The sequence below is a fragment of the Sinocyclocheilus anshuiensis genome, unplaced genomic scaffold (genome assembly GCF_001515605.1).
Source record: "Sinocyclocheilus anshuiensis isolate Anshui unplaced genomic scaffold, SAMN03320099.WGS_v1.1 scaffold1291, whole genome shotgun sequence".
Lineage (NCBI taxonomy): Eukaryota > Metazoa > Chordata > Actinopteri > Cypriniformes > Cyprinidae > Sinocyclocheilus > Sinocyclocheilus anshuiensis.
In genome coordinates this window covers 226850-253129 of record NW_015540928.1, presented here as the reverse complement: position 1 = coordinate 253129, position 26280 = coordinate 226850, and the positions used below count along the sequence as shown (strand labels likewise).

The following is a 26280-nucleotide window of genomic DNA, read 5'->3' as shown; positions in this document are numbered from 1 at the left end:
AAGAAACTTTATTTCAACTAGTTGCCGAGGAAACATTTCTCATTTTTATTGTCTAAACTAATGTACTAAAATAACTAAAATTGAAATGAATAAAAACTAAAAAATAACTAAACTAAAACACTGCTGTAAACATATTAAGAATATTGAGAAGGACTGAAATAAAAGACAACCCTGAAAACATTGTACATTTTCATTTTATTGTTCAATATATTATTTATTCATAAAATATTTGGCAAGCCCATCCTTTCAATAGCTATATCCACTGAAAATATAAATAAAAAATGCACTTGTTGGTTTGTTTGTGCAAGAGTATGTCAGAGAACAGGTTGCATTTGGCTAAAGCAAGTGCACTTCAGAACTATTCACAGTTAAAAACATCTTGTGTTTTTAAAACAGACTTGTGCAAGCAGTGACCATAGTGATGGGACTGCATCAATCTGGCATGAAAGCTCAGGGGCAGAATTAACAAGAGGGACCTCAAGAGCTGGATCAGATTCAATGACCTCTCTGTCCTTTACTCGGCCTTCTGTTTGCTCTCCTCTGGGGGCGGCACTGGTTCCAGATCATCCAGCAGAGCTTGCCTTCTCTCTCTCTCCTTTATCAGCTGAACGCCACAGTAAGTCACAAACAGCACCGAGAGAGTGGACAAGGGGAAGCCTGAAGGAATCACAAGGGTGCTATTACTATGGAGTTTTTGTGCTGATACAAATTAATATTTCAATAATTTTGTGTATATGTATGTATGAATATATATATATATATATATATATATATATATACACACACACACATCATAAATATGCATCTGTTGTAAGTCGGCTTCTAACAAAGTTAAAATAATTTCCGCATAGTTTTAGTTTTAAGCACCTTGTTCCCGTTTTAATCATGCGATAAACATGCAATTATTGAGACAAAAGGCAGCTATTGAAAAGTAATCGTGGCTCTTAATAAGGCAAACTTCCACGCGTTAATGGTCCTGATGCCTTTACGCATTTATTCCTGTGATAACTTCTGACCATTGATAGGCCGTGATTTTAATAGCCCCTTATTGTTTCATTTGCGTCTCTTACGTTTTTTCAACATATTGCGAGTCTAAAACGGTGGTTCTCAGCCCTTTTAACTCCCATTACTATATTCCATGTCCGCTTCTAGGCGAATATGTTTTTTCCTCGTTCTTCTGCTGTAATGACAAAGCTGCTTTTTCAGTGTAGATTAATTCACGTCATTCCTATTTGAAAAGGGTAGCTACATTATTCAATTAAAAAGGGACAGCTGAAGGGACAATAAAATAAGAAATATGTTTGGATGCTGCATTTAGTAATTTATTTTTTTTAGTGGTTTCTAATGTTTAAAAGACGTTACATAAAAACGTTTGTGTATATATATATATGTATATATATATATATATATATATATATATATATACACACACACACATCATATATAAGTGACTTATATATGTAAGAAAGATTGCGTATGTAAGAAACATTCTGCACAAGATTCTAGCTACTTTTGTTTCTGTATTCATTATATAATGGTTTGAAACAAAACACTTACCTTTAAGAAGCAGTCTCTTAGCAACCAGCTGAGCAAAGTCCAGACTGTTCAGTGCCAGGACGTTGTACAGAATAATTTGCCAGAAGTTAACAGCATTGAACAAGCCCCTGATTCGACGTGACATTGCCTCAGACATAAGATTCCGCTGGAAAAAAAATTATATTACATTTTGGCTGAACTCAGAACTGAATGCTGTTTTCATATCAGTGAAATGCATGCTATTCAGTCATGATGTAATATTGAAAGAGAATCAATTGGTAGTGCAATGATTCAAAACCCAAATGCTCAAATTCCTCACAACTGAACGTCTTTGGGATCTTACCTCAATAGTGGAGAACGGTGGCAGAGAAAATAATTTAGCCACCCACAGTTCAAAGTTTAGGCCAAAGCAGTTAAAGAAAGACCAGATGTAAACCAGCTCACAAGGTCCAAGCCACAGAGTTGTGACAGCAAAGGTGCAAATGGTTGCAAGAAGCTCCTTGAAGATGGCATCGTGGTTTTCTCCGATATAGTCATACACATATCTTTAACAGAGAACAGGAGATACATGTTGTAAAGCTGAAAAATTTTCCTGAGTATTTGATTGATATAGCAATATATATTAAAATGATACATATGATGATATACAGATGGGATTGGTTATTTGCTCACTTGCACAACCAGTCATTGATTCCTCTGTCAAAGTGTCTGAAAAAGTCAATGTCAGAAGAAACTGTAAAGAAGTGATCTGATTACACATACATCAACTGCTTCCAAAAACATACTCTTCCGTTTCTCCATTTCTCTTATGTTGATGACTATACTTACGTTTCAGCGAACACATAGAGCATTGTGATGCATTTAGGAGGCTGAGGAGGGTAAAGATGGTCCAGTCTGGATACAGTGTTAATGACACCAAACATGACGGCTGATTTCACCCAGTCATACACCAGATTGGAGTACGCCAAGCCAGCTGAAAAAAAAAAATCAGACTGTAGTGATAGTAAACAAATTAAATTGTACTTACGAATAATTAAAAACTACTTGTAACATAATTTCTAAACATCTACTGTTTTTTCTAGCTATTTACTGACCCAGAGACCAGTCAGACAGTTGCTTCAAAAGCTTCAAATCGCTAGGGATGGTCAAAATGTACAAGAAATGGAAGAAGACATCCACCACCAAAATAGCCCCAAGGTGCACCAAAGCATGAATGGTGATGTTCCACATCTCTCTTTCTTTACGTGTCAAGTTAGGGTTGTTAGCCTGAGAATATTAGAGGGATCATTAAAGTGCATACCTAACCAGAATGACATTATCAACACTATTACAATTACTTATTCTATTCTATCCACCTTTTTCTTGTCGTAAAAATGGGGGCGGCCATTTGTAAATTCTATGGGTCTGGCTTCCGGCCTCATCTGTGTCCACTCCGTCCAGCTATTTTTAGCTGAACAAAACAGTTCGTTTTGCTGCTTGATATTGAAAGTTGGTGTGTCTTATCATATTATTTTAATGTATTATCTTAATTATGAACACACTGGTTTGTAGTGCAAACAGTTTTACCGTTTACTGCACATTGTTATTCTCCTCGTTATTTACCTATAGCAGCTAATGAACCAGAAGTCTCACCCATAGGCTTACTTCCGCGTTGAAGAAAAAGGTGGATAGATTATGTTCTATAAACTATTACAAGATTCCATAAACTGGGGCCGGTTGCATTAACTGCTTAGACTAGTCTTAAGTTAGTCATCTAATTTGTTTTCTTTAAGACTGGTCATAACTTTTTAAGGTCAGTTACAAAAAGGTAGATTAACCCAGTTTGAATAAGAAAAGTAAGACTGATTCCTCTTGGCTAACTGCTAGTTGGTCAAACTAGTTCTTAAGACACAATCTTAACTTAGTGGCTATGTTTATGCAACTGGCCCCTGGATCTTTATAATACTTGTTTTCTTGAGAATAATGTTAGGAAGTTATAAGATTCTTGAAGTACAGGACTCACCTGCTCATGGAATCGATCAAAGGTCATGACAGGTCCAAAGAAGAAGAAGGGGAGGTAGAAGTTGTATTTGATCAGATCCATGAAACTATAGTTACCATCTTTCTTCTCACAGTTCTCTAGGGCAAAGCTCATACAGCGCATAATGGAAAATCCACAGCCTCCGTAGAACAGGACATCTTGGAGATCAAAAGAGCCTGTCACAAAGCCTTCCTGCATCAAAACATACAAATTATCAGAACATCAAAATGACAAAACTAACTGCGTTTGCACATACACATGGGACACTTGAACCACAGGGGGACTTGTGGTTAGACTGTGGGGGAAAAGATGTTATATAACGGTTATAAAAAAACAACACAAACAATATTCAAACTGCTGTAACGATACACACATTATGAATGTATACTATTCATTCACAACTTAAGGTTTTTAAAATACTACTGTTTATATGGCGCTTTACACAATAAAGTTTGTTTCAAAGCAGCTTCACAGTAGTAAACAGGAAAATAATAGAATCAATGATGCAAACTTGTTCAAATATGAGACAAATTCAAATTCTGCTGTAAAGCAGCTCTAAATAGACAATTAGTGCCATTATTCAGCTCAAGTCAGTTCAGTGTTGATTCAGTTCAATTCAATAACTGTAAATCACAATAGAGGGATAATAATTCACTGGCTATAGACCTTCTCACCTGCCAGGTATTAAAGGGCTCCATTTTGAAAGTTGCCAGGCTGGTAACTCCAGCCACAAAGCAGAGCCACTTTCTCTTGACAAGGGCCACGCTGTAGAGGATGATGCAGTGAGACAGGATGAGAGAGATGTATGTCCATCCCATAGTAATCAGCACAGCCAGAGATCCATACAGCATATAGATCAAAGATCTGTTCTGTGGGTTAGGAAAAAAACTTTTATTTAATCCAGATGTCACATACAGCAATATTGAATGGATTTTTTTTGGACTGAAGCAGCTACTGTTTCTAGTGTTAGAAATGGCAAAACAGTCAAGTATTAGCTCAAGTTGTAGCAGTACTAGTATCAAAAAAAATATATAATGAAAAGTACTTTCAGAGTTACCTTGAATAAGTCTATACCAGTCTTCTTGGAAAGCAGACAGAAACACGAAAGCATGTAACATTTCACACAACATTCAAATTAGATCATTTAACACATGCATTGTTAATATAAAAAAATTTTTTTTTTTTTGCTATTTTTGATTATTCAGATTCAGTCAATACATAAAATCATGCAATATTCACAAAACACTCACAGAAAATATCAATAGCAAAATATCACTCTTAAATCTTAAATGACTTGATAATTGTGCGTAAGGTGAATAACCCCATACAGTACCTTTGGAGACACCATTGAGCAGATCTTAGCAAAGATCACATGACCAGAGAGGGCAAACAGGATATGGTTGCGGAAAGTGGTAAACCACATTACCCATTCAAAATCTGATGCATCCTGAAGAGACAGAGAGAATCAGTCACAGGAAGCGATTAAAGTCAAGCGAAATAAAGTCATGTATGTAATATACAGTACATCAAATCAAAATGCATTTATAAAGTACTTAGCTATATAAACCACAGTGTGTTTTATTTTTGTAATTTCAAAACTAAAATAAAAATAGAATACAGTAAGACAAAGAAAAAATAGAGTGCAGTAGAAATTATAGAAGAAAAGATATGTGGGGGAAAAACACACCACAAATACATCTGCTCAAACCTACTGGTCATTCAAAATAAGTGAAAGACTCAAATAAATACATCTAGTGGTGGCTTTTAAACATGTTCACAGAGGTAAAGGATCTAATATACTTGCCATTTTTCTGCCAAAGTAGTGCCATCCTGGTTTCACATTCTCCCTAACTGCCTTCCTGTTTACATTCTCTGGAGAGAAAAAAAAAAGTTTCACAAAAGCAGGTGCATTTCAGGCTAAATTATAAAATTGCCACATGACCATGGTCATGTTTCTTTCCTATTTAATATTATATAAAAAGATGTCAAACTTTGTTTAATTGCTTTAAAAAGTACAATATGTGTTGTGTACACATGCAGTTTTGCAGACAGCTACCCATGTAATCAATGTATTATTAAAATATGTACAATAGACATCAGATTCACATGATTCACCAGCAAACAGGGTGAGCTCCAGTGCAAAATCTAATAGCATTACATAAGGTAAATTCTGCCAGCCTGCATATTCAGAGGCTTCTCTGTGATAATCCAGACTCTCAAATATATTTTGAGATTATGAAATGGTCCTGTGAAATCTGACAAATCTGTGTATCATGAATTTCAAAGATAATACAAATTGCATAACAGATCTTATTTGAGAGTCAGGGGTTGCTGAGGGTTATCAATGAAGGACTGGTACATTTAGAGCCCAGTATAAACTGATGTTTCTGTGTACTGTATATACCGAAAAGTAGACATGATCAATATGTGATCTGTAAAAAGGTTGAGGCAGGACATGGCTGGTTTGCTCCAGTACCAGCTCGGATGTCAATAAGCAAAGCAGTCTGCCCACACAGAAAAAAATAATACTACAGTGCTCTGATTTACAATGAACAAAAGCAAATGTACCTTTACTCACTGTATTCTACGGCATTCATGATGGATGTGATTCACATAATTCTGTGATCTTAATGTAGTAAGAAAAAGCGAGAGATAAAAAATAAAGTGTACCACTGGAGGCCTCAATGATCCAGCTGCCAGCCCATAAGAGTGCAAGAGAGAGGACAGCAGTGTAGATGTACAGCTCAGACTTGGGAAGGGCTGTCTTGATCCCCATGGTTAACCTGAAGAGAAATCTTAACATTACAATCCTGTTACACTCTTACTAAAATTAACCATTGACCACTGCCGAAAATAAATTAGATAAAAACAATGGAAACTGATACAAATTACCTCCACAAGTTTGTTACGGATGTTTTTGATGTTTGTTATGGAAAATGTTCATAAAACAGTCATTTATTAGGATGTCAAATCGTATTTCGTATAGTATTTTATTAGCTCCGCGCTCATACTCACTAACGGCCGTTACAGGTCAAACGTCACTCACTCTCACTCCTCAGATATACACTGATTCTCTTCTTCCAGGTACTTTACAACCAGCTCAAAAGTTACTTTTCGAATTTTAATAAGATATATTTTTGGTGTAGTAATAAAATTGAGCTCTAAAACTAAAAATGAAAACAGCTGACGGAGAATGCGGCGAAATGTTCACCTAATGATATCAGCGGGAAAATATCTGTCCAATCACAGGAGACTTTTGTGACGTGAATATTAATATTAATTACAAATTACAAATTTGCAGTTGTGTTAAAAAAAAGCTACTATTTAGAAGATAAATATAATAAAGTGCTAGGAATCAAAATTGTATAGTTTTTTTTTATTTCATTTCATGATTTTTTAAAATTATTAATATCATCATTGTGATGATTATTATTCACGGTCACTACAACTGAAACGGCACTGACGTTGTCAAGAAACGTGACATGTCATTTCGGGTTTTGACACCCGGAATCAAGCTTTTCTGGCAGAACTAGTTTGCAAAATCCAATTTATAAAGGAGTGGTGATCTGTAATGCTTTAAAACTTTTGTGTAAATGGTACAGCAAAAGCATATTAACTTATGAGCCTTTTAAATGTTAAAACAATTTATTTGCGGAGACCATTCGTTGCCGTGAAATAACAACATAATGTTTGTTACTGTGTGAGCTGTAAACTATACTGTATTAAATAATGTAGCCTCTCTGCCAAGGGCCAACAGTAAAAGTAAACGCAGTTTTTTTTCGATCAGAGAAGACACTCCTTACTAATTACAATAGGCCTAATTGTTGTGAAGTTCACATACAATGATCATCAATAATTAATGCATAAGAAACCAATTATTTTACAAATTATACGCCAACACCAAGACACTGCAGCCTCACAATCCAGTTACAATAGGATACAGATACAACAAAACTAAAAGGAATTAAACAGCAAAAATTTTCCCACAGAGTTGACACCCAGTCTAATTATCAGAAGACAAGGCTTAAGTGTCTTGAATGGGAGTGCCTCTTTTCACGGCTCCTCAGAAACAGCACAGTCAGCTGCACCGTACAACCTCTTCCTATTTTAGCCTGAGCAGTTGCTCATGGTACAGAGCGCCAGCTGCAGCGCAATGCGATCTCCCACACACCAGGAGATCCTTCGGGAGTATGAAAAACCAAGGACTGAACTCCCAAATTAATTTCATTTTAACATTTAATTAATTAGGAAACCATGCGTGTACCTGCTCAAAATCAGAGTATTTGTGTCGACTAATTAATATAGCCTACGCGCAAAACTGAAGTCCTTTTACATGTAAATGATGCTGCACAGCTCTAAACGCCCACACGTCGCCTCAGATATGATCCGTGGGACTCTATCTGTTTACAGCACCGTGTACAGTAAGTACAGTAATTCAAAAAGAAGTGCACTTGCTCAGTACTAACCTCGTATGTGCCTTTCACAGCCGCTCAGATGTCTGAAGACAGATGTCAACCCCCACAAAATTTAAAAAAGAAAAGATAAAGGGGGGTGAGTAGGGGCTTCTCCTAATACATCCGTCCCGGTTTCCCAGTGCCGATGGTGCACTGTGAGAGGCAGCAGTAGCTGGTGTGGATGTTGCGGGGAGGGGTGTAGAGAGTGTATTTATAATCCGGACTGGAACTGCAGAGGGCTGGCACTGGCACCAGAACTGTCTATCAAAAAAGCGCACAAATTCAAGAACCAGCGCTAAATGGTACAGGACAGGTGCATGATGGCCGGTTGGAGAAATGCTTTGTTATCTTCTGGTCTGTGGGAGATGTACTGTACTGTCCAGAAGCAGTCCCTCGTGTTAATCCAGTGAAGATGAACTTCAGCCATTAATTGGCATTATAGCGGCCAAAGTTCGGAATGCTTAAGGTTTTTAAATGTTTTTGAAATAATTTTTTACTGTATCTTTGATCAAATAAATACAGCCCTGCGGTAAGCATAACAGATTTCTTTCAAAAGCATTACAATTTTGAATGAGTCCAAACTTTTTTTTCTTTTTCTTTTTTTTTATGTACATTTTCCAGCTGTGGTCTACAAAAAGGAAACTAAAGCAAGAATCTGTTAAAGGTTTAATCTGTCAACTTTTGTTATAAGATTATGGATAGGGTACTTCTCACAATGCATTAAGTCAGTTATCATGTTCCCTGACATAAATCAGCAAGTCAATTGCATAGCCTATATGAATCTATCATTCTTGGTTCTGTCAAAATTTTGCACATATAGCCTAACGTTAAGCCCGAATTGCTGTCAAATGTTTGGAAAAATTCAAAACAGGTAACAATCACACATTCACATACTTTAAAATGTTTCTACATGCAATTTGCTCTCATATAATTGCAAAACAATAAATCAATGCTACATGGCTTACCTTAGCCCACAAGTTAATCAGTTTACACTTAGCGTAAATAAAATAAAAAATCAAAACATAAAAAGCACTAGGCTATTTGTAAATATGTGACAATTTATGTTTCATATGTGTGCTCTTACTCAATAGCCTTTATATTTTGCTCTTCTGTTGAACTGACCGACCGGCACAACATTAAATACAGACCAGACTGTTTGTTGTCTATGTTATTTTATTTATTTTTTTCTTCAGTTTTAAGTGGCAGAAAAAGATTTTACAAAACTGCAACAATATCTTTGAACAGCAGATGGAGACATGCGATAGAAATGAATTGCTTACAGGGAAAGCCCTCAACTATTTAAAGGTGCAGTATGTAATATTGACAGCTAGCGGTTGAAATGGGTCCAAATTCAAAATACTGTTTCTGTCAAGTCCTCATACAGGACTCTCCAGAGGGTTGTCAGTTAGGACACGCAACGGGAATGAGCAACAGCCTTAAGGTGGTGATACATGGGGAAACTTTTTGAGCAATATTGCTTGGGCACTTTCCCATTAAGAATGGGCAACAATTTTCAATCTGGATACTTTAGATCGGTCGTGGGCCCTGTGTCTCACCCATCAACATTGCTCAAAAAGTTGTCTCATGTATCATCATTTAGAGCTTTTTAGATGGATGCCGAGTTTTATTTTTTATTTTATTTTTTTTAGGTCGGGTAGAATCTGCGATCTCTGACCCCAGTTCGTTTGCTTGCTTGCATGGCTGCCATACGCTGTTTTCCGCTCTCTGGCAACCCGGGGTGTCGAAAATTGTAGAATTCAGATGCAAAAGCCTCCAAGTGCCGTTTGAAATTTTCTTCTAAAATTAGCATTTTTATCAGGCTCCTATGTGTAGGTTCAGTAATTTCACTTTAATGGCAATGAATAGTTTCTTTTCTGTCCCATTAAAGTAAAATAACTGAACATAAACATAGAAGCCTGAGAAAATAACCAATTTAGAAGAAAATTTTAGACGGCACTTAGAGGCTTTTGCATCTGAACTCTTCAAATACTATTGGGTAAACTGACAGTGGGCGGAATCACACAGATCAAAACAAAAACAGCCATTCCGACTAGGAATACACATTTTCAATGTAGAATAACTGGCGTTGTTTTTTGGAGAAACATGTGAACTTAGCATGTTTCCTTAATATCTGCAATGTATTATGGTGTTTTTATGCTTTGGCACAGTCAAAAAATTACATACAGCACCTTTAAACCTCACAGGCCGAAATGTAGCCCACTCTTTATAATACAAGCACAGGCAAATTTGCACATTTATTGAATTTTACTGTGTGATGCCGATGCCTGTTTACATTGTATACACATTACTGTAAATAACAGAATTTCACTTTTTATTCGCATATTAAAGCTGCTCAATATAGATTTAACAACAGTAGGAAGAAATCAAAACAAAATATAGAGCTACATCCATGAATCTCAAAATCTCACTCTTATTCCTCTCTTATTGCATATTTCCCTTTCATTCTTATGATTACGAAGCAGAGCTGAAAACTAAACCAGACCAAAGGTTCGTGTATTTTATTTTGACTTATGATTAAATATCGCAGCTCCACAGTCGAGTTCCTAAGGCGCTGATGAAGAAATCAGTCAGCTTTGTTCGGACTGGCGACTGCGTGCGCCTAGCTGGCCGTGCTTTTATTTTTAATATGAGGGAGGGGGTTCCCAGAAAATACCTCCTCCTGCTGTTCCTCAGCTCTATCTCGTGAATATCAAACACTCGCCGTCTCCATATTGGAAGCAGACATCAGAAAACATGGAGAAGCAGTTTTTGACGATCGCTTAAACGCACAGATGTCGGCGTTCTCCACTATAGCTCCAGGAGTTTAACCGCAAGCGTTCAGACATCGCGCGGGTCATTTATTCAGCCTAATTTTGGAGGTTTCGTGGTCAGCTGGCTAACGCTATCTTATATTAGCAATCCAGCCTCCAACTACTTGTTAGCCATTCGGCGCTGTCGCAATTTATTTTTGTTATGCGCATCTGTACGGGCTGATTGATCAAATGTGTGTCCGCGACGCGTATTTTAATGCAACAAAACGCAAAAATTAGTGGTCGGGTGCAGTCCGTTCGCCCACGCTAGCCTGAGCGACAGCAGTCTGCTGCTGGCTGGAGATCTGCCATTAACTCGACTAGCTGTTAGCACAACCTGAAACACGGACACGGCCAGAACTCGCTGGAAAAAGGAGCTAACATCTCGTTTCCATGGACAACACGTCCATAATAACGCAGGTTACGAACTCCAAGGAGGAGGAGATACTCTCGTCAAATACTGAGAAAGGTGAGAGGTGTTTTCGTGTGTTGAAGTTGCTCGCCGTAGCGCGTTTTGTTAGCTTTAACGTTAACAGTTACCCACCATTTTAAACGAGCGGGCTGCGAGCCCAAGTCAAGAAACATTTTAGGCATTGCATTACCGTTGTACTACCAGAAGCGAAAATAGGGCATTTTTTGGTAACTTTTAATGTGCTTTTTATATGACAGTGTGTTATTGTTGATGCAGAACAATGTGTTTATGTAACGGAGTCGCCTCGCCGTAAAGGCGCAATGTAACGTTAAACTGCTGGAGACTGAAAGTTTGGGCTCTGTCAGCGTCGGTCGCCCGTGATGTGGAGGGAGAGCAACACAAACATGTTTCTTTCTGTCACGACTGGCAGAAGTGCTCCGGAAGAATTGCACAAGTAGAGCGTTTTAAAGGGCACATGTTTTATTTAGAGTGTTAAGAAGCGGTTCATTTGTTCTTCTTTCAGCCAAGTCAGCAACAGGAATAATTAAGTAGAAATGCTATTCAGTTGCCTACATTTCTCTTACTCAACAGGCAAGTCAGTTGTGTGATGCTTTAGGTTGTCGGGGTAAACGAACATTTTCATATATTTTACAGCAAGACACCACAGGAGAATAGGGCACACATTTTCTGAAATGTCATTTAAATGTTTAAGTGTGCAAATGAGGCAATGTAATTATGTTGGCACTAATTTGCGTAAAAATCCAGAAAATAAATCTGAACACTGGATAAAGCCAGGTTCAAAATTCTTGTTTCATTTTGTTGACATGTCAGAGTTAAAGAATTTTACAGAATGGAGTTTGCATATCTTTTTTTATCACTCCATAAATCTGAAAATACTGTCAACAACAGAATGAAAAAAAATACACTTTCACCATGTTTCTAGGCATTAAGTGTTATATAAATTAGGCAAATGATACAGGAACAAACCTCTGTAAAAATCGTAAGAATATTGATGATAGGAATAAAACTGGAAAATTTGATGTAACTAAAGTGAAACTAAAGATGTCTGGCTCAGTGCATGAGAAACAAATTTTGAGAAAATTACCTTTAAAGATATGCAATTGAAATCTACTGATCCCCCCCCCCCCCTTTTTAAATAAACACTGTAAACACTGTTTCCTTTCCATTAGTCCTTTCAAAAAACAAAAAAAAAACTATGAAAGCAAAATAGCCCCAAAAAAATGGCTAGTGCATGAAAAAAAAAAAAAAATAGAGGTGTGCCTATAGTATCTCGCCTTAAATAAAATATAAACATTTTATATGAAGATTGAAAAAAAAGAAAAGAAAAATTAGTTCATATGTCTCTGCTGCAGCGATATGCAGCTGTGAAGGCAGTTTTGCAGGGCTGCCCATCAGAGGATGTCCGGCTCTGACAGCAGGCATTTGGATGGAGCACTTCCAGGGCTTTACCTTTGACCTCTGGGAGGCTGAGTGGAGAAGCTCTTTAACAGCTGCCCTCTCAAAACAGCACAGAATAAAGCTGAACCATCTAAAATGGTCCTTGTGCTCTTGATAGCCTATTAGGCAACACTTTAAATGCCTTTTGTGACTCACATATACTGCCTTGATCTCATCCAGACCAGGCCTCCCTCCCAAAACATTACCTCCCTTCAAAGCCATTAATGAGTCTTTCCAACATGTAGATTAATATTAAGCCAGAAGTAATTAAAGCCAGTAGTAATTACAGGGTTTTTTTAAGGCAGCTGCATCTTCTCATACCTTCAGCTCTGATGGCATCTGAGGGAGTCCGCCGCAGTGATCAATGTCTCTGGCCCGTTGCCTGACAGGGATCTTTTTTGCATTCTGTCCACAATTATGTAAAACTCCCTGTACTTCACTGCATTTTATTCCTTTACTTATTTGGAGTGCATATGGAAATAATTTATATAACAGCTAGTTGCTCATTGAGTGCTTTTGTAGTCTATATTTTTGCTCTTTATTTGTGGTAAAGGCATTTAAATAAAAACTAGATTACAGACAGATGTGTGTTTATGCTTTTTGTGTGTAGGTCTCTGTTGTGGAATTGCAAAGACGCCCTTGTTGCAACAGGCAAATCAGTAGACCTTGATATCAAGATACGTTTTTACACCTCAAAGCATGATGCTGAACAGGTCAGCTCCTACAGTATTCCTGAGTGAAGCCATGCTGCTGTTCTGCCACTTATGAAAAATGACCCACTCTTTTGAAAACAAAATAACACCTCATAATGCATATTTAGAAGCAGAATCTTTCCAGTTGTCTTTTAATTTATGATGCATTTGATAAGGCATTAGATTTCATACTTAATGTGGGTGTAAAGTATTGTAGAGTTTTAGATAAGAAAAGCATGAGATGTTCGGCTGAAGCTTTGAGATGGCTAAAGGGGCGGGAGAGGAATGCACGGTTCTCATAGGCTGTTCATTTTCTTAGCTCTGCCTCTCCTGCTGCTGCCCCTCCTCTCCTCTTCCCTCTCTCCCTTAAATTTTCCCCCTCTCTCGCTCAGCTATGCTTCTGAAGTCGTCACTGAAGCTTCAGGAACGAGCGAAAATAGCCTCTGTCCCTTAATATGGTTCTGGAGTTGGCAGCCAATAGTGGAGGGACGAGGGTTTAGGAGCCTAAAGGGGATGGGGTGGGGTTTGTAAGCGAGTGGTGTCTAGTTTCATTTTTTTTCCTGCTTGTCACTATTTTTAAAGGGCCTTTACTTGCTGGTGACCTCAGTGTTAACATTTAGAGCCTCCGCTGTGGCGCTGGAATGAAGGCAGATTATTATTAGTGTGTGTGTGTGTGTGTGTGTGAATGAGGAGAGGAGAACCACGAGGGTCTTTGATGTCGCCTCATTATGTGCCGTGTATTGGTGTAAAGCCAGTCCATGATCAGTAGTAATAATCTGAATGTTTAATTGAAGATCCCATGTGACATCCTGCACTGGGAGAAAGGGTGTTCGGACGTTCCCACCACCAAGCGTCCTATTAAGTGTTATTGAACTTTGTGTCATATATAAGCTTTGCTGACTGAAGTGAATGTAACCCAAATCAAACATTAAAACTGATAATTGATAACCGATATCATGGTCTATATCAATATATCTGTTCAAAAGTTTGGAGTTAGTAGGATTTTTATATTAGTTTTTTTTAAAGAATTAACAGTTTTATTGAGCATGAATGCAATTAAATTGATCAAAAGTGACAGTAAAGACACTTTTTTTTTCAAATAAATGCTGTTTTTTTTAGCTTTCTATTCATCAAAGAATCCTGGAAAAAAAAATCACATTAAGCAGCACAACATTTTCAACATTGATAATAAGGATTTTTTCTTGAGCATATTAGAATTTCTGAAGGATCACTGGTGGTGCTGAAGACTGCTGAAAATTCATAAAATACATTTAAAAATATGTTCAAAATGAAAATATAATTTTAAATTGCAATAATATTTCACAATATAACAAATGTTTAAAGAGTTCATTTAGCAGTGTTTTTCAAAATAAAATAAAAAATCTCTATGATTGTCCAGTAACTAGTGTGGTATTATTGTAAATATTTGAAGTTTAATCATTATTCAAATCATTAATGTACAGCAAAAAGTTAACTGATGTAAATGACATGAATTTATTATAAATGACGACCTGAAATAAAAAACAAGCTGCTAACGCACCAGTGTTGCCACTAATAAAATGCATCCCTAGTGAATTATTATTGCAGTCATGTGTTTAAACTGTGTTCAATGTGTTCTCTCTGTCTGCTTTTTTGTCAGTTTCGCTGTCTAACAGCAGTCTGAAGAAGAAGAGGACTCGCAGCATCTTCAGCTCATTGTTCTGCTGCCTGAGAAGTTACGATGCCGAGCCCCCCACCACCCCCAATAACAACAGCAGCCCTCTGCCCCCGCCTGTGGAGGAGAACGGAGCTCCACCAAAGGTGAGACGCCCAAACATCCTCTTCATACGGGGAGTGATTACAGTCAATCAGATGCGTATTGATTCAGAGACTCTATTCAAGGCCTTCTGTCTTCTCTTCTGCGTCTCAGCATCATGTGTGTTTTGCTGATGTTAAACAGAAGTCATCACAACTCTCTCTCTCTTTTTCTGTGTAGACTGTATCACATTTGTCTGAGTTGTTACCCATTTGTCTTGTGGTTCAGCACCTCATTTCCTCTCCTGTTTGTTTCCTCTGTCTTCATCTCTCATCATGTCTCAGTGTGGCCAGGTTGAGGTCATCCCTATCCCCAGTGTATGTATGATTCCACTCCACTCCACTCCGTGCCGTCTATCTGTGTCTGCTCTCGCATGCCGCATGGAGCGCAGCACCACAGTACACTCGAATCGGCTTTTGAAGCGGCTCTGTGGACAGTAATGCACTTTGCCTGATGGATGCTTGCATGCACTGTTTTTCCACACAGTTTTGGGATAAGGCATTTAGCAACATGTGTTGGCTATGCCCACCCTCCTCCTTTTTAACTATTGGGAGTATGACTATTTCTGATTTGATAATGCAAGTGTTTTTCCACTGTATTCTAATCCATTTAAAGGCGCTGAGGAAAATTTTCAGCATTAGCACCAAAGTGTTTACAGGGCCAAACAGTACATTTTATATTTAAACTGGCCCTGTCAATATTTTCACTGGCCCATTTTTAGCAATGCATTTTTATATTCGTTTGAAATAATGATATTTTCATTAATTTCAGTTTCCTCTTCACAGTTGTTTTTTTTTTTTTTCGTAAAAAAAATTCAGAATGAAACGTTGAAACAAGCTGAAAATTTTACAGCTATAATGTAGCAAAATAAATTAAAAAAACAAATTTTTGTTGGAAAACTTTGCCATACGATGCGAAACATTACTGTTTGGTTCATTGTTTAACATAATGTTACTGATGTTTTGAAGACTTTAAGTATTTTTTGGAGAACTCAACAAAGCTGCCTCATAATTTTCAACAAAAGTTAAAAATTTTGGGGGTAGTAAGATTTAAAAAAAAAAGGGAAAAAAAGACATACTTTTATCCTGTAAAGATGCATTAAATTGGTCAAAAGTGACAGTATGAAATTATACAAAATATTTCAATTCTAAATAAATGCTGTTCTTTTGAACTTTCTATTCATTAAAGAATCCTGACAAATTCAGCAGAATAAATTACATTTTAAAAGTATATTCAAATAGAAAACAGTTTTCCATAATATTACTGTTTTAACTGTATTTTTGATAAAATAAGCAGTAGGGATGTAACGATTACTGGTTTGGCGATAAAATTCCCGACGGTTAGTATTACCATTTCATATTTTAATTATCATTAAAACCGTATTAGATTACCGCGATTTGAACAACTCACGATAAATAAATACTGTCCAGCATAAAGCACAGTTTTAAGTAACAGTCTCACGTGCACACTAGGGATGGGCGATATGGGCTTTAAAATATATCACGATAATTTCTGATATTTATTGCGATAACGATGTCAATGACGATAATTTAGGGAATCCTGTTTCTTTAGAGCAGTGGTCACCAAACTTTTTAGGCCCAAGATCCCTGACCTCGGCCTTTATGAAAGACAAGATCTACCTATTGAAGAATTGATAGAAAAAGACATCCCAGATTGTACTTCAAATTTGAGGCCTTTTACTTAGTATTGTAATTAGTGAACCCCTGATCATAGCTGATTCAGAATTCAGATTTTCTTTTTTTTTTTTTTTTTACTAGCAAATTGGATACTGATACTGATTTTTCTTTAAAAATCGCATTCTGGGGGTAAAATACACGTTTTTCGGCGGGGATCTTCCAGTAAAATTCACATTCCAGGGACTAAGTATCACGTTATTGGGGTCGCTTCAACCCGTGGACATGAACAACAACCCACGGCAACAGTGTTAAGTAGCTCAATTCCTCTGGAAAACCGCGGACTTGGCAACACTGCTTATGAACCGACCGCGCTTAGCGGAAGTGCAAGTGTCTGAGAGTGCAAGCCTGAGGATGCACGTCTGAGAGTGCAAGCGTCAAGCTGCAGCCAGACCCTTCTCAGCCTGTGTGCAGTTTCTGTCTGGCCCAAAATGGACCGAATTTGCATGCCCTTGTGGCTGATGTGGATAATACACATTTAAACAATTCAGATAAGTTATCTAGAATTATTTATGGAGCAGATAAAATACATATAATCATTTATTAATCAATTATCATTTTGACTTAACACTTTTCTTTATTTAAAGGCTGAAATGTGAGGTTTACCTTTTTATGAAACTTTATCAAAGCTTTATTTGAACATTTACATTAGATATTTGAACATGCTATTAAACAGTTGTCAGTCAAGTTGTCATTTAAAATCTGAACATCATTGGTAATGTTATTGTTTTAGTGATTATGCAAACAAAAAGTCATTTTATTTGTTGTTTGTTGATTTTTAAATATAAAACTTGGTGAAGTGATTTATGTGTCAGTACATCTCCAGCACATTTGAACAATACCGTGATAATACTGATAACCATGATAATTTTGGTCACTATAATCGTGATAAGAAATTTTCATACCGTTACCTTAATAAGCAGCCTTGGTGAGGATAAGAGACTTCTTTCAAAAATATTTATAAAATCTTACCGAACCTAAACTTTTGAACGGTAGTGTACAAAGATTAGTTTCATTCAAAAATCTGTCAGCTAGGCCAGCCTTATTAAGTCTTGGTTTTTACCTTTTTGGAAATCAACCTACAAATGGCTTCCTTATAGCGTTTTCTTTTATTATGTTATGATATTGATGAAAGTACAAAATGACACACTTCTCCATTCAAAAGGCTCATAAATCGGTTTGCCGATTATCTGCGCTCTTTAATTGATAATGATTTAGTGTGTCTGTTCCGCTGTTAATCTCAGTGGTAGGCTGTTTAAGTCCACTTGGGAAGGTCAGATCTCATGATCAGTCCCTTAATGATTTCGCCATGAGATTTTAGTAGCAATCACTCTATCCACACAATGATGTTTCTGATTTGCTGATCTGTTGTTTGTGTGCTGACTAGGAATTCACGTCGAGCCGAACTGTAAGTGTTCTAGTGTCTTTCTGTGTTCATTGAACAGTTCGGACCAGAATCATGACTGCACTCCAGCGGTTCCTCTTAAGCTTGATTCATCCAATTAAAGAGACAGGGATTTAGATTAGATGGACTCGACACCATACTGCCTCCCTCTATAACAAGATTGCCTCCGCTTGTATTGAGACGGTGCAGTGAGGATTAGAGAACTGGACCCATTCACCCGCAGCTTATAAATGGATTTCATACAGGCAGCCAGTGCTGAAGTCACTCCACTCTCTTAACCTTACCCATCCTGCATCTCTGATTAATGTGTGAAAAACCTTTTAATCCCCACACACGGCTGTAATCCTTTCCACTTCCGCTCGGAAGAGCTGGGATGTTGCTGCGTGAGCGTCATCTGTGCAGCTCAGGAAACACACTTCCTAAAATGCCCGAAGCCTTCCCTTACAATTTCCAGAGGAAATGTGTAGATGGTTGGGAATCGTGCTGCTTTTCCCCATCTTTCAGCTCATTTTGCTTGATAACGTTCTAACACATCACGGCTTAACCCCCCCATTCCTCATTTCTCACTCATTTAGCTGAAGTTACTCCATGTTCATCATGTTTACTCTCTCTGTTTTGCATTTTCACAGCCTCCAGAGAAGTACCTCCTCCCTGAGGTTAACATAAATGATTATGGGAAGAAGTGTGTGGTAATAGACTTGGATGAGACTCTGGTGCACAGCTCATTTAAGGTAATTTATAAATGATTGCCTGTTGAAACTAGTTCAGATCTTTTTCAGCTATTTCCCAAACAAAAACAACCAGGGATGGACTACAGATGCAGTGTAACTGTGACTTCTATCTGTAATTTGCTCGGTGACACTGACCCACTGTGACCTATTTTGTGTGAGGGATGTATGTGCATGCGGGCAGAGCTTCCTGTGATGCTTAGTGACGGCCCGGTCAGGGCTCATTTGTCTCTGCTGCTAGTAGGAGGAGAGTTGAAGAGCAACACTAATTGTGAAACTCAGTATTGAGCTTTTCAGCATTTTGATCTGTGAATGAAACTCAGACATTTAGTGTGGGGCAGGGTTATGTAGTTAAATAAAACTAAAATTAAAACCATTAAAATAGTTTGTTAATTGAAATAAAATTAAATAAACAAACTTTCATTTCAGCTTGTTGCCAAGGGAGAATTTCTCATTTTAATGAATTCATACCTAAAATTTAAACAGAAATAACATTTATGAAAAACTATATAGACATAAAAAAACAAAACCTATTAAAAATGACAAACACACAACAAAATTACTGAAGCATTAACTAAAATTAAAATGAAAACAAACTATAAAAGTAAAAACTGAATCAAAATATCAATAAAACTATAATAGTATCTGAGTGATACTAAAATAACACTGGTATGGGGTAGTTTGTTTATAAATTAGTTTCAACCCTTTAGCCTACTGTATCATATTTAATACACAAAATATTAAGGCCTCTAAATTATCAACATGATCAGAACTTTACTGAAAAAACTGTTTGAAAAAACCTTTGGCCATCTGATTGAAATAGTTATTTTTTTTTATTTTTTATAGCATGTAAAAGGCATTTAAGTATCATTCTAAAAACATCCCACTTCAGGTCATGTTAAGCGTGTCTTTTTGCTGTTAAATCTTTTATGATTTTTATAAAGTAAACAATATAACTTTTTTATTGTTGGTAATATTTAAAGATGAACACTTAAGTGAACTGAAACATATTTTTATATTTATTAAAATATATTTTTGTTTTGTTTTGTTAAAATGTGAGTAACTGTAATATATTTTGGGCCTCCGAATAAACAAAAAGTCCATGAGTCATAGTATGAGCCATAAAAGCCTGATAGACCAAATATGATACTGGAAAAAAAATGTTTTTTTTTTTTTTTTTTGTCGTCTTGAAGCTCAAACTGTTCAATAAAAAAAAAAAGAAAAAGAAAAGATTTTTCTGACTATTTCACATGTCAGGCTTTGTTGGCTACATTTGCCTTGAAGTCCATTGATTTCAGTCATGCTAAGGACAAATGTTTGAAGTGTGCAGTTCTCAAACTTCCCTCATACTTGATTATTAATATTTGATTAGGCAGGTTTGTGTTGAAAGAGCACGGATGCCCTTTGCTGTTTATCACTGCACTTTCATTTTGCTAATGCAAAATATAACTAAATAGAGCTTATCACGCATCAATAATCTCTGATTGCAGTCAACATGTTTATCAGCTGTTGTTAGTTTATTGTGTAATATTTTAAGATAGTAGAAGTGACTAAAAAGCTCACTGGAGGATTTATTTTAATTATAAGAAAGACAAAGCATGAGAGAAGCTATGATTCACAGAAAATGCATGTTAGCAACTGTCATGTATAAGTTGTTTGGAATAATGTTTAATAGTTACTGTCACTAAAACATGAGTATGCAAGAAGATGTGTTTAGCCTTCAATTTAAAACATACTTTATTGGAAGGATATTTCAGAAAGCATGTGAAAGTTTGGGTGGGTTTAGTTGGGTCGCTTCCTTTACATTTGTCTCCCATCTGAAGCTGTGTCATAACTCGTCTGTGTTGCATTTGTTTCTTTCTCCCAGCCCATTAACAACGCTGATTTCATCGTCCCAGTGGAGATCGACGGCACAGTGCATCAGGTACAGCACTGATGGAAACATGCACAGGTTTCATATTACACTGACATCACATTGCTGAAGATGTGTATGTTTGAGCAATTATAAATGCTCTAGTGTATTCTGTAGCAGTTATGAAGCCATTGATGGGTTTTATGTCAGTGTCAGCTTCATTAGATGGAGTGCTGAACATGGCTGATTGGCTGTTCCCTTGTTCAAGTAATCCAGGATAGGCTGTCTGTCCTGGGAGGCCTATTCATGATTACTTGCACTAGGTGGCAGCCGTTTGTCTTCATGGAGCTGAAGCAGATCATCTGTGCTTGATTTGTGCCTGCTTAATGTTTTGACATTCAGATTGAAGAACAGCATGACTTGTATTATTATATTATATTTTATAGTGTATTATTTTATAAAGATCTACTATTATTGTAATGTTGTATTTTATGAAGATAAATAAAGATTAAGATAAAGATTGTTCATTATTTAAATTAAATGGATGTGTATCACAATATTATATATTTTTGTAAATTGTATTACTATATGTATTATGAAAATACTTTATGTACAAATTATATACATTTTCATATATCTTAGAATGTATTGTTTAAAAAAAAAAAAGGTTTTACTATTGTCATATGTATTGTACATTTTCATATTTTATAGTGTATGGTTTTTTAAAGATTTTACTATTATGTTTTATATTATAAAGATTTATAAGGAATATATTTAATAAGTCCTTACCAATTTAATTGCAAATTTATTTTATTTAAATTACATAAATGGCTCAGTGTTTCAGCCTATTTTTTGTATTATTTTGTTTTGTAAATATTTTAGCATAAATGTGTTAGCATTTAATTTGACTTAAATTGCTTAGTATTGTATATTTTTATACATTTTTATTATATGTATTATGAACATTTACTATCAATTAAAATGGACATAAATGGCATCATATTATTGTATTATATATTATATTTTATATAATACTTTTTTTTGTAACTTTTTATATTATTATTATATGCATTATGAGCACTTTATCATTTAAACTGACTCAAATGGCTCTGTGTATCACAATATCTCCCCTCGTAGGTGTATGTGCTCAAAAGACCTCACGTTGACGAGTTCCTGCAGAAAATGGGCGAGCTGTTTGAATGTGTGCTTTTCACAGCCAGTCTAGCCAAGGTTTGTCCACCACACTATGACACTGACTCATTAAATGCCGACAAACATGTCAAAAGACTCAGCGTCTTCGTGCACAAAACCTCACCGGCTGAAACAGTCTAAATGTTAATTAAGGGAGAAAATACTGTGATGCACCCCTGCTGGGTGATTTAAGGCCTGTTGGGTGGGTGTTGATTCATACCTGCTCTGCTAATATCTGACCCCCCCTCTCTGCCTCTCTGTAATGCATGGGTAAGTGTCTCTATGGCAACTGTGACTCTTCCAGAATGCGAGCCATGTACCAGTAGTTGCAGTCGCTGCTGCCTTCACCTTTGAAAGCTCACATTGTTTGAGTTTGGCCGCTTTTACGATACGCTGTGAAGTTTTATTTGTCGCTGTATCTGTAGCCGATGTCTCCGATGTGTTTTGTTCTTCTCATACCTGTTAGTGACACAATAGCTGTTGAGAATGTATGCGGCCCATTGTAGTTTAGATCACGTGTCTTGGTTGCTTCCGTGTCATATATCGAGAACATAATGGCTCATTGGCTTTAATAGCAAGCTTTCTTACTGACAGGCACATATCTGACTATGGTTTGTAGGTTTCCTTGCAGTCCTCATTGTAGACATTTTCGTTTGCATAGACATGGAAATAGTGTTACGTTGCCCTAGCAGCTTGCTTTTTCTCTGTTTTGTATTTGTATTTGTTGCAGGAAGCAGCTGTATGATTCTACAGTGACTCGACTGTTAAGCAGCTTGAAGATCCTCCTTGAACATTTTTGTAATTGTCTGTTGTATCTGTGTGCTTCAGTATGCTGACCCGGTGGCTGATCTGCTGGACCAGTGGGGTGTGTTTCGGGTGCGACTCTTCCGGGAATCCTGCGTTTTCCACAGAGGGAACTACGTCAAAGACCTTAGTCGGCTCGGGAGAGAGCTCAGGAACGTCATCATCGTGGACAACTCCCCTGCTTCCTACATTTTCCATCCTGAAAATGCTGTGAGTTTTGATTGCTTGTGAAACTCTAAACCAGATCGTAGTTTGGTTACTCTTGTGCTTATATAGTAGTGTTGGGGACTGAGTTGCGTTTAAAAAAAAAAACATAAACATGACGTTCAGAGTCACGATTGACTCTTATGAGTCAGGTTCTTTTAGCGAATCACAACCATACAGCAGAGCCAATGAAGTCTCCCAAATGATTCTTTTTAGTGAATCAAGCAAAGTTTAAGATTAGTGTTTTTTATTTTAGGCTTGTGAGTTAAATTGGTTAACATGGTTGAACTGGCTGTTCATATGACAATGTGTAGTTAAAGCTACATTGTTTTTTTGATAAAAAAAAAAAAGTTATTAATGATAAAAAACAAAACCATGTCTTTACCACATTCACAAACCGCATTAATCTGCAGAGACAAATCACAACCAAAACAATGTTCTTCCACAGTTTTATTGTAACCCCAAAATGGCCAAAAGTTACATAGAGTACCTTTAGTGTACACCAGACTGCAGACATTATGAGAATTAGGGATGCACCGATACCAATTTTTCCAGTATTAACGTTATATTCATTGCATACATATACTTCGTAGTAGACATCCTTAACTCCTTTCTGCTGTCTGTTGTTCTGTTGTCGGTGTTTCTTTGTCTGAATGTGGCGCTTATCACATGCTGTGTGGTATCGGCGTTTGGTATTCATTGCATACATTTTAACGAGTACGAGTACAGGAGACCAGTATCGGGCCCGATAGCAGTATCGGTATCGGTGCATCCCTAATCAGAATCATTGATATTTTAGAAAAAACAGTTGCCACAAATAAGTGAATAAATTGCAAAATTGAAGTATTTCATATGTAATTGAGGTAAATTTTTAGATTGCATTTATGCCACATATAAAAAAAATGCAACTTATGCAAACATAATTAAACATTGATTCAATATTTTTATATTTTTTATATTTATATATTATAAAAATTAAATAATTGAATAATCGTATAATTTTGGATATTTCATTCCCCAACCCCCCAATGTTTCTGCCTCAAAAGTGCCAAAAGAATCGTCGCGGCACCAGAATCATTAAGAATCAGAACCAGAATTGATACATTTCTTGGTTCCCATTCCTGTTCTTTTTGTTTTATTTAGTACCTACTTCAGTTTCAGCAACAATTCACACTGTGTCCTAAACCGGTACAACTACACTCTGGCAACAATTTTTTTCTTTTCGTCACACTGAAAGTTAAAGTGCTGCACGGTGTGACAAAATACAGCAATATTTAATGTTCAATATACAGTTATGTGAAAGAAGATTGGAGACCAGTGACATTTCAGAACATGAATGAGATTATATTACCTGGTTATTAGACAATGTCAGGTCATAACACTGTGTGTGTTTGTCTTGCGAAGGTTCCCGTGCAGTCGTGGTTTGATGACATGAATGACACGGAGCTCCTGGACCTGCTGCCTTTCTTTGAGGGACTGAGCAAAGAGGAGGACGTGTACGGGGTGCTGCAGAACCTGAGGGGCAGGTAGCAGTCTGAGCCGCAGTGCTCGGCGGCGAGGGGCCAGTGTGAGTCCCCCGGAGGAGCCGCTCCGCTCCCAGCTCCTCCCTCCTCCAGCCTGCAGTCCTCACCTCACCCATACCACCGATGCTCCCAACCAGGACATGCACAGTGACATAAACAGACTTTGAACATTTAATGGACACTCAAATATTTCTCTTTCGAAAAGTGCTTATGATAAACCAAAAAAAAAATCAATTACAACTTTTTCTTTCCCTTTTTTTAAATGAAATATCCAAGTCATAACCATTCTCTGAGGTGTTGCTATGCAGGTAGAAATCCATATGGTTAAAGGACTGTGGGGTTTCCTCTCCGACCCAACAAAGTGCCTTTTTTGAATGTCATTTTTACTAGGAAAATTAACATTTTGTACACAACATATTTCCAGAGAACCTAATCTTAACAAGAATATATGCTTTAAAACGGAGGCAGGTCAGACTCTTTTTATAAAAGCACTGTTAAAGAGGCCAGAGATTTTTAATTATGTAAAGCTGGGTACACATCTCCATCTTTGTTCTTCTTGTGCTCCTTTTATTTTCGATTTTGCTTTAGCTTGTGCCATTATATAGACTGAGACTATTATCTAGACTTGTATATGTTTAGTTTGTTTTCTAAGAGGAAAGGAATGCATTTGCACTTGTTAGGTTACTCGTCTCCTATACCACAGCCTCTTTTGCCAACTAACCAAGAAGAAACAGTCTTAAACCGAAGATTGTATCGTGCCAATCGCTAATATTTGTCTCGCAATCTGATGCTGAAGTACGTTTTGTTTTCAGCAAACAGGCCTGATGCTAATATTGGTGCTGGAGACAAAATTGGTGTTTGGACATTTCAAAAACAGAATTTTAGCCGCTAGTCTTTTTTGAAACTTTATGTTGATCTGAATGCCTTTGGTGAAGTAGCGTAGACACTGCAGTTGTTCCCTCCAGGTAGTATTTTTAAGGGGAAGTGTCCTTTATGGAAACCAGGATGCACAATTGCAAATGTATCCCTTTTATCGTTTTTAATTCTTTTCTGTTTGAGTCGTGAGTTGTTGAGAATTGATACAGGTCCATCTTTATATTTTTAACTAGTTTCAACTTGTTTTACACCATACCCTGCTGCTGCTACCATTGTATACTACACTACAAAAGACCTCCCTGTAGTAGGGTACCAGCCCAGGGACTAGAGCACTGTGCAGCTTGTGCCAGAGCATCGTCCAAGGGCAGAACGGACGCAGTAGGCCCTTAAAGGCTTTGCTCTTGTCCTCTTGCTCTCCTGAAGAGCTAAGCGGAGCCTTTTTCTCCCTGTGAGATTCTGAGGGGGTTTGAAAGTGTTTGGCGCAAGCTGTGCAGAATCTCCATCACCACAGTGCCTAAGATGAGAGGAGCAGTGGTGGGATGTCCCGATCCGCTGCTGAACAGGCAATAACCTCTCTCTCTTTCTCTCTCTGCCCAGAGTCCACCACGTCACAGTTTGGTCACTACACGTTGTCCTTTTTTTGTTTTTCCCCTCAGTCTTTCATCGTCTACCTCTCTCTCTCTCTTCATCCTGTTCCGCGACGGAGAGCGATTCATTCTCATGTTTATGGTCTTCTGTCAGTATTTGAGATGTATGCTTATGTTAGCCCACACCTGCTGTGTTCTGCTTGTTGAAGTGCTGTACAGCCTCTTCAATCGTCGGCGCT

At 37.2% G+C, this 26280-nt stretch overlaps 2 protein-coding genes across 5 annotated transcripts; one reads left to right on the top strand and one right to left on the bottom strand.

Moving 5' to 3' along the window:
* Window positions 1–239: 239 nt before the first annotated feature.
* On the bottom strand, window positions 240–8180 carry LOC107689424 (protein-cysteine N-palmitoyltransferase HHAT-like protein). Of its 3 annotated transcripts, none has more exons than XM_016487395.1 (13): window positions 8023–8180; window positions 6227–6339; window positions 5361–5428; window positions 4890–5003; window positions 4614–4637; window positions 4231–4425; window positions 3539–3748; window positions 2631–2802; window positions 2365–2509; window positions 2209–2244; window positions 1880–2081; window positions 1558–1702; window positions 240–657 (listed from the first exon to the last, which is right to left on the bottom strand). In XM_016487395.1, the coding sequence occupies exons 2-13, from the start codon at window positions 6330–6332 to the stop codon at window positions 515–517; spliced, it is 1560 nt and encodes a 519-aa protein (XP_016342881.1). In that variant the 5' UTR covers window positions 6333–6339; window positions 8023–8180; the 3' UTR covers window positions 240–514. The 3 variants fall into 3 exon arrangements, with proteins under 3 accessions (XP_016342881.1, XP_016342882.1, XP_016342883.1); XM_016487396.1 differs by having other exon boundaries at window positions 4614–4634; XM_016487397.1 differs by lacking the exon at window positions 4614–4637.
* A 2469-nt stretch (window positions 8181–10649) lies between these two features.
* On the top strand, window positions 10650–24608 carry LOC107689397 (CTD small phosphatase-like protein). Of its 2 annotated transcripts, XM_016487363.1 has the most exons (8): window positions 10650–11289; window positions 15022–15182; window positions 15462–15494; window positions 18906–19007; window positions 20872–20928; window positions 21994–22086; window positions 22876–23061; window positions 24460–24608. In XM_016487363.1, exons 1-8 carry the CDS (start codon window positions 11214–11216, stop codon window positions 24583–24585), a joined length of 834 nt encoding a protein of 277 aa, XP_016342849.1. In that variant the 5' UTR covers window positions 10650–11213; the 3' UTR covers window positions 24586–24608. The 2 variants fall into 2 exon arrangements, with proteins under 2 accessions (XP_016342849.1, XP_016342850.1); XM_016487364.1 differs by lacking the exon at window positions 15462–15494 and having other exon boundaries at window positions 10651–11289.
* The last annotated feature ends 1672 nt before the right edge of the window (window positions 24609–26280 follow it).

Coding starts and splice junctions, on each gene's coding strand:
- LOC107689397 (XM_016487363.1), top strand. CDS start 11,214: ATGGACAACACGTCCATAATAACGCAGGTTACGAACTCCAAGGAGGAG. Junction 22,087..22,875: donor TCACAGCCAGTCTAGCCAAG/GTTTGTCCACCA, acceptor TGTGTGCTTCAG/TATGCTGACCCGGTGGCTGA. Junction 23,062..24,459: donor TTTTCCATCCTGAAAATGCT/GTGAGTTTTGAT, acceptor TGTCTTGCGAAG/GTTCCCGTGCAGTCGTGGTT.
- LOC107689424 (XM_016487395.1), bottom strand. CDS start 6,332: ATGGGGATCAAGACAGCCCTTCCCAAGTCTGAGCTGTACATCTACACT. Junction 4,638..4,889: donor GCTCAATGGTGTCTCCAAAG/GTACTGTATGGG, acceptor CTGCTTTCCAAG/AAGACTGGTATAGACTTATT. Junction 2,510..2,630: donor ACTGTCTGACTGGTCTCTGG/GTCAGTAAATAG, acceptor TTTTTTTTTCAG/CTGGCTTGGCGTACTCCAAT.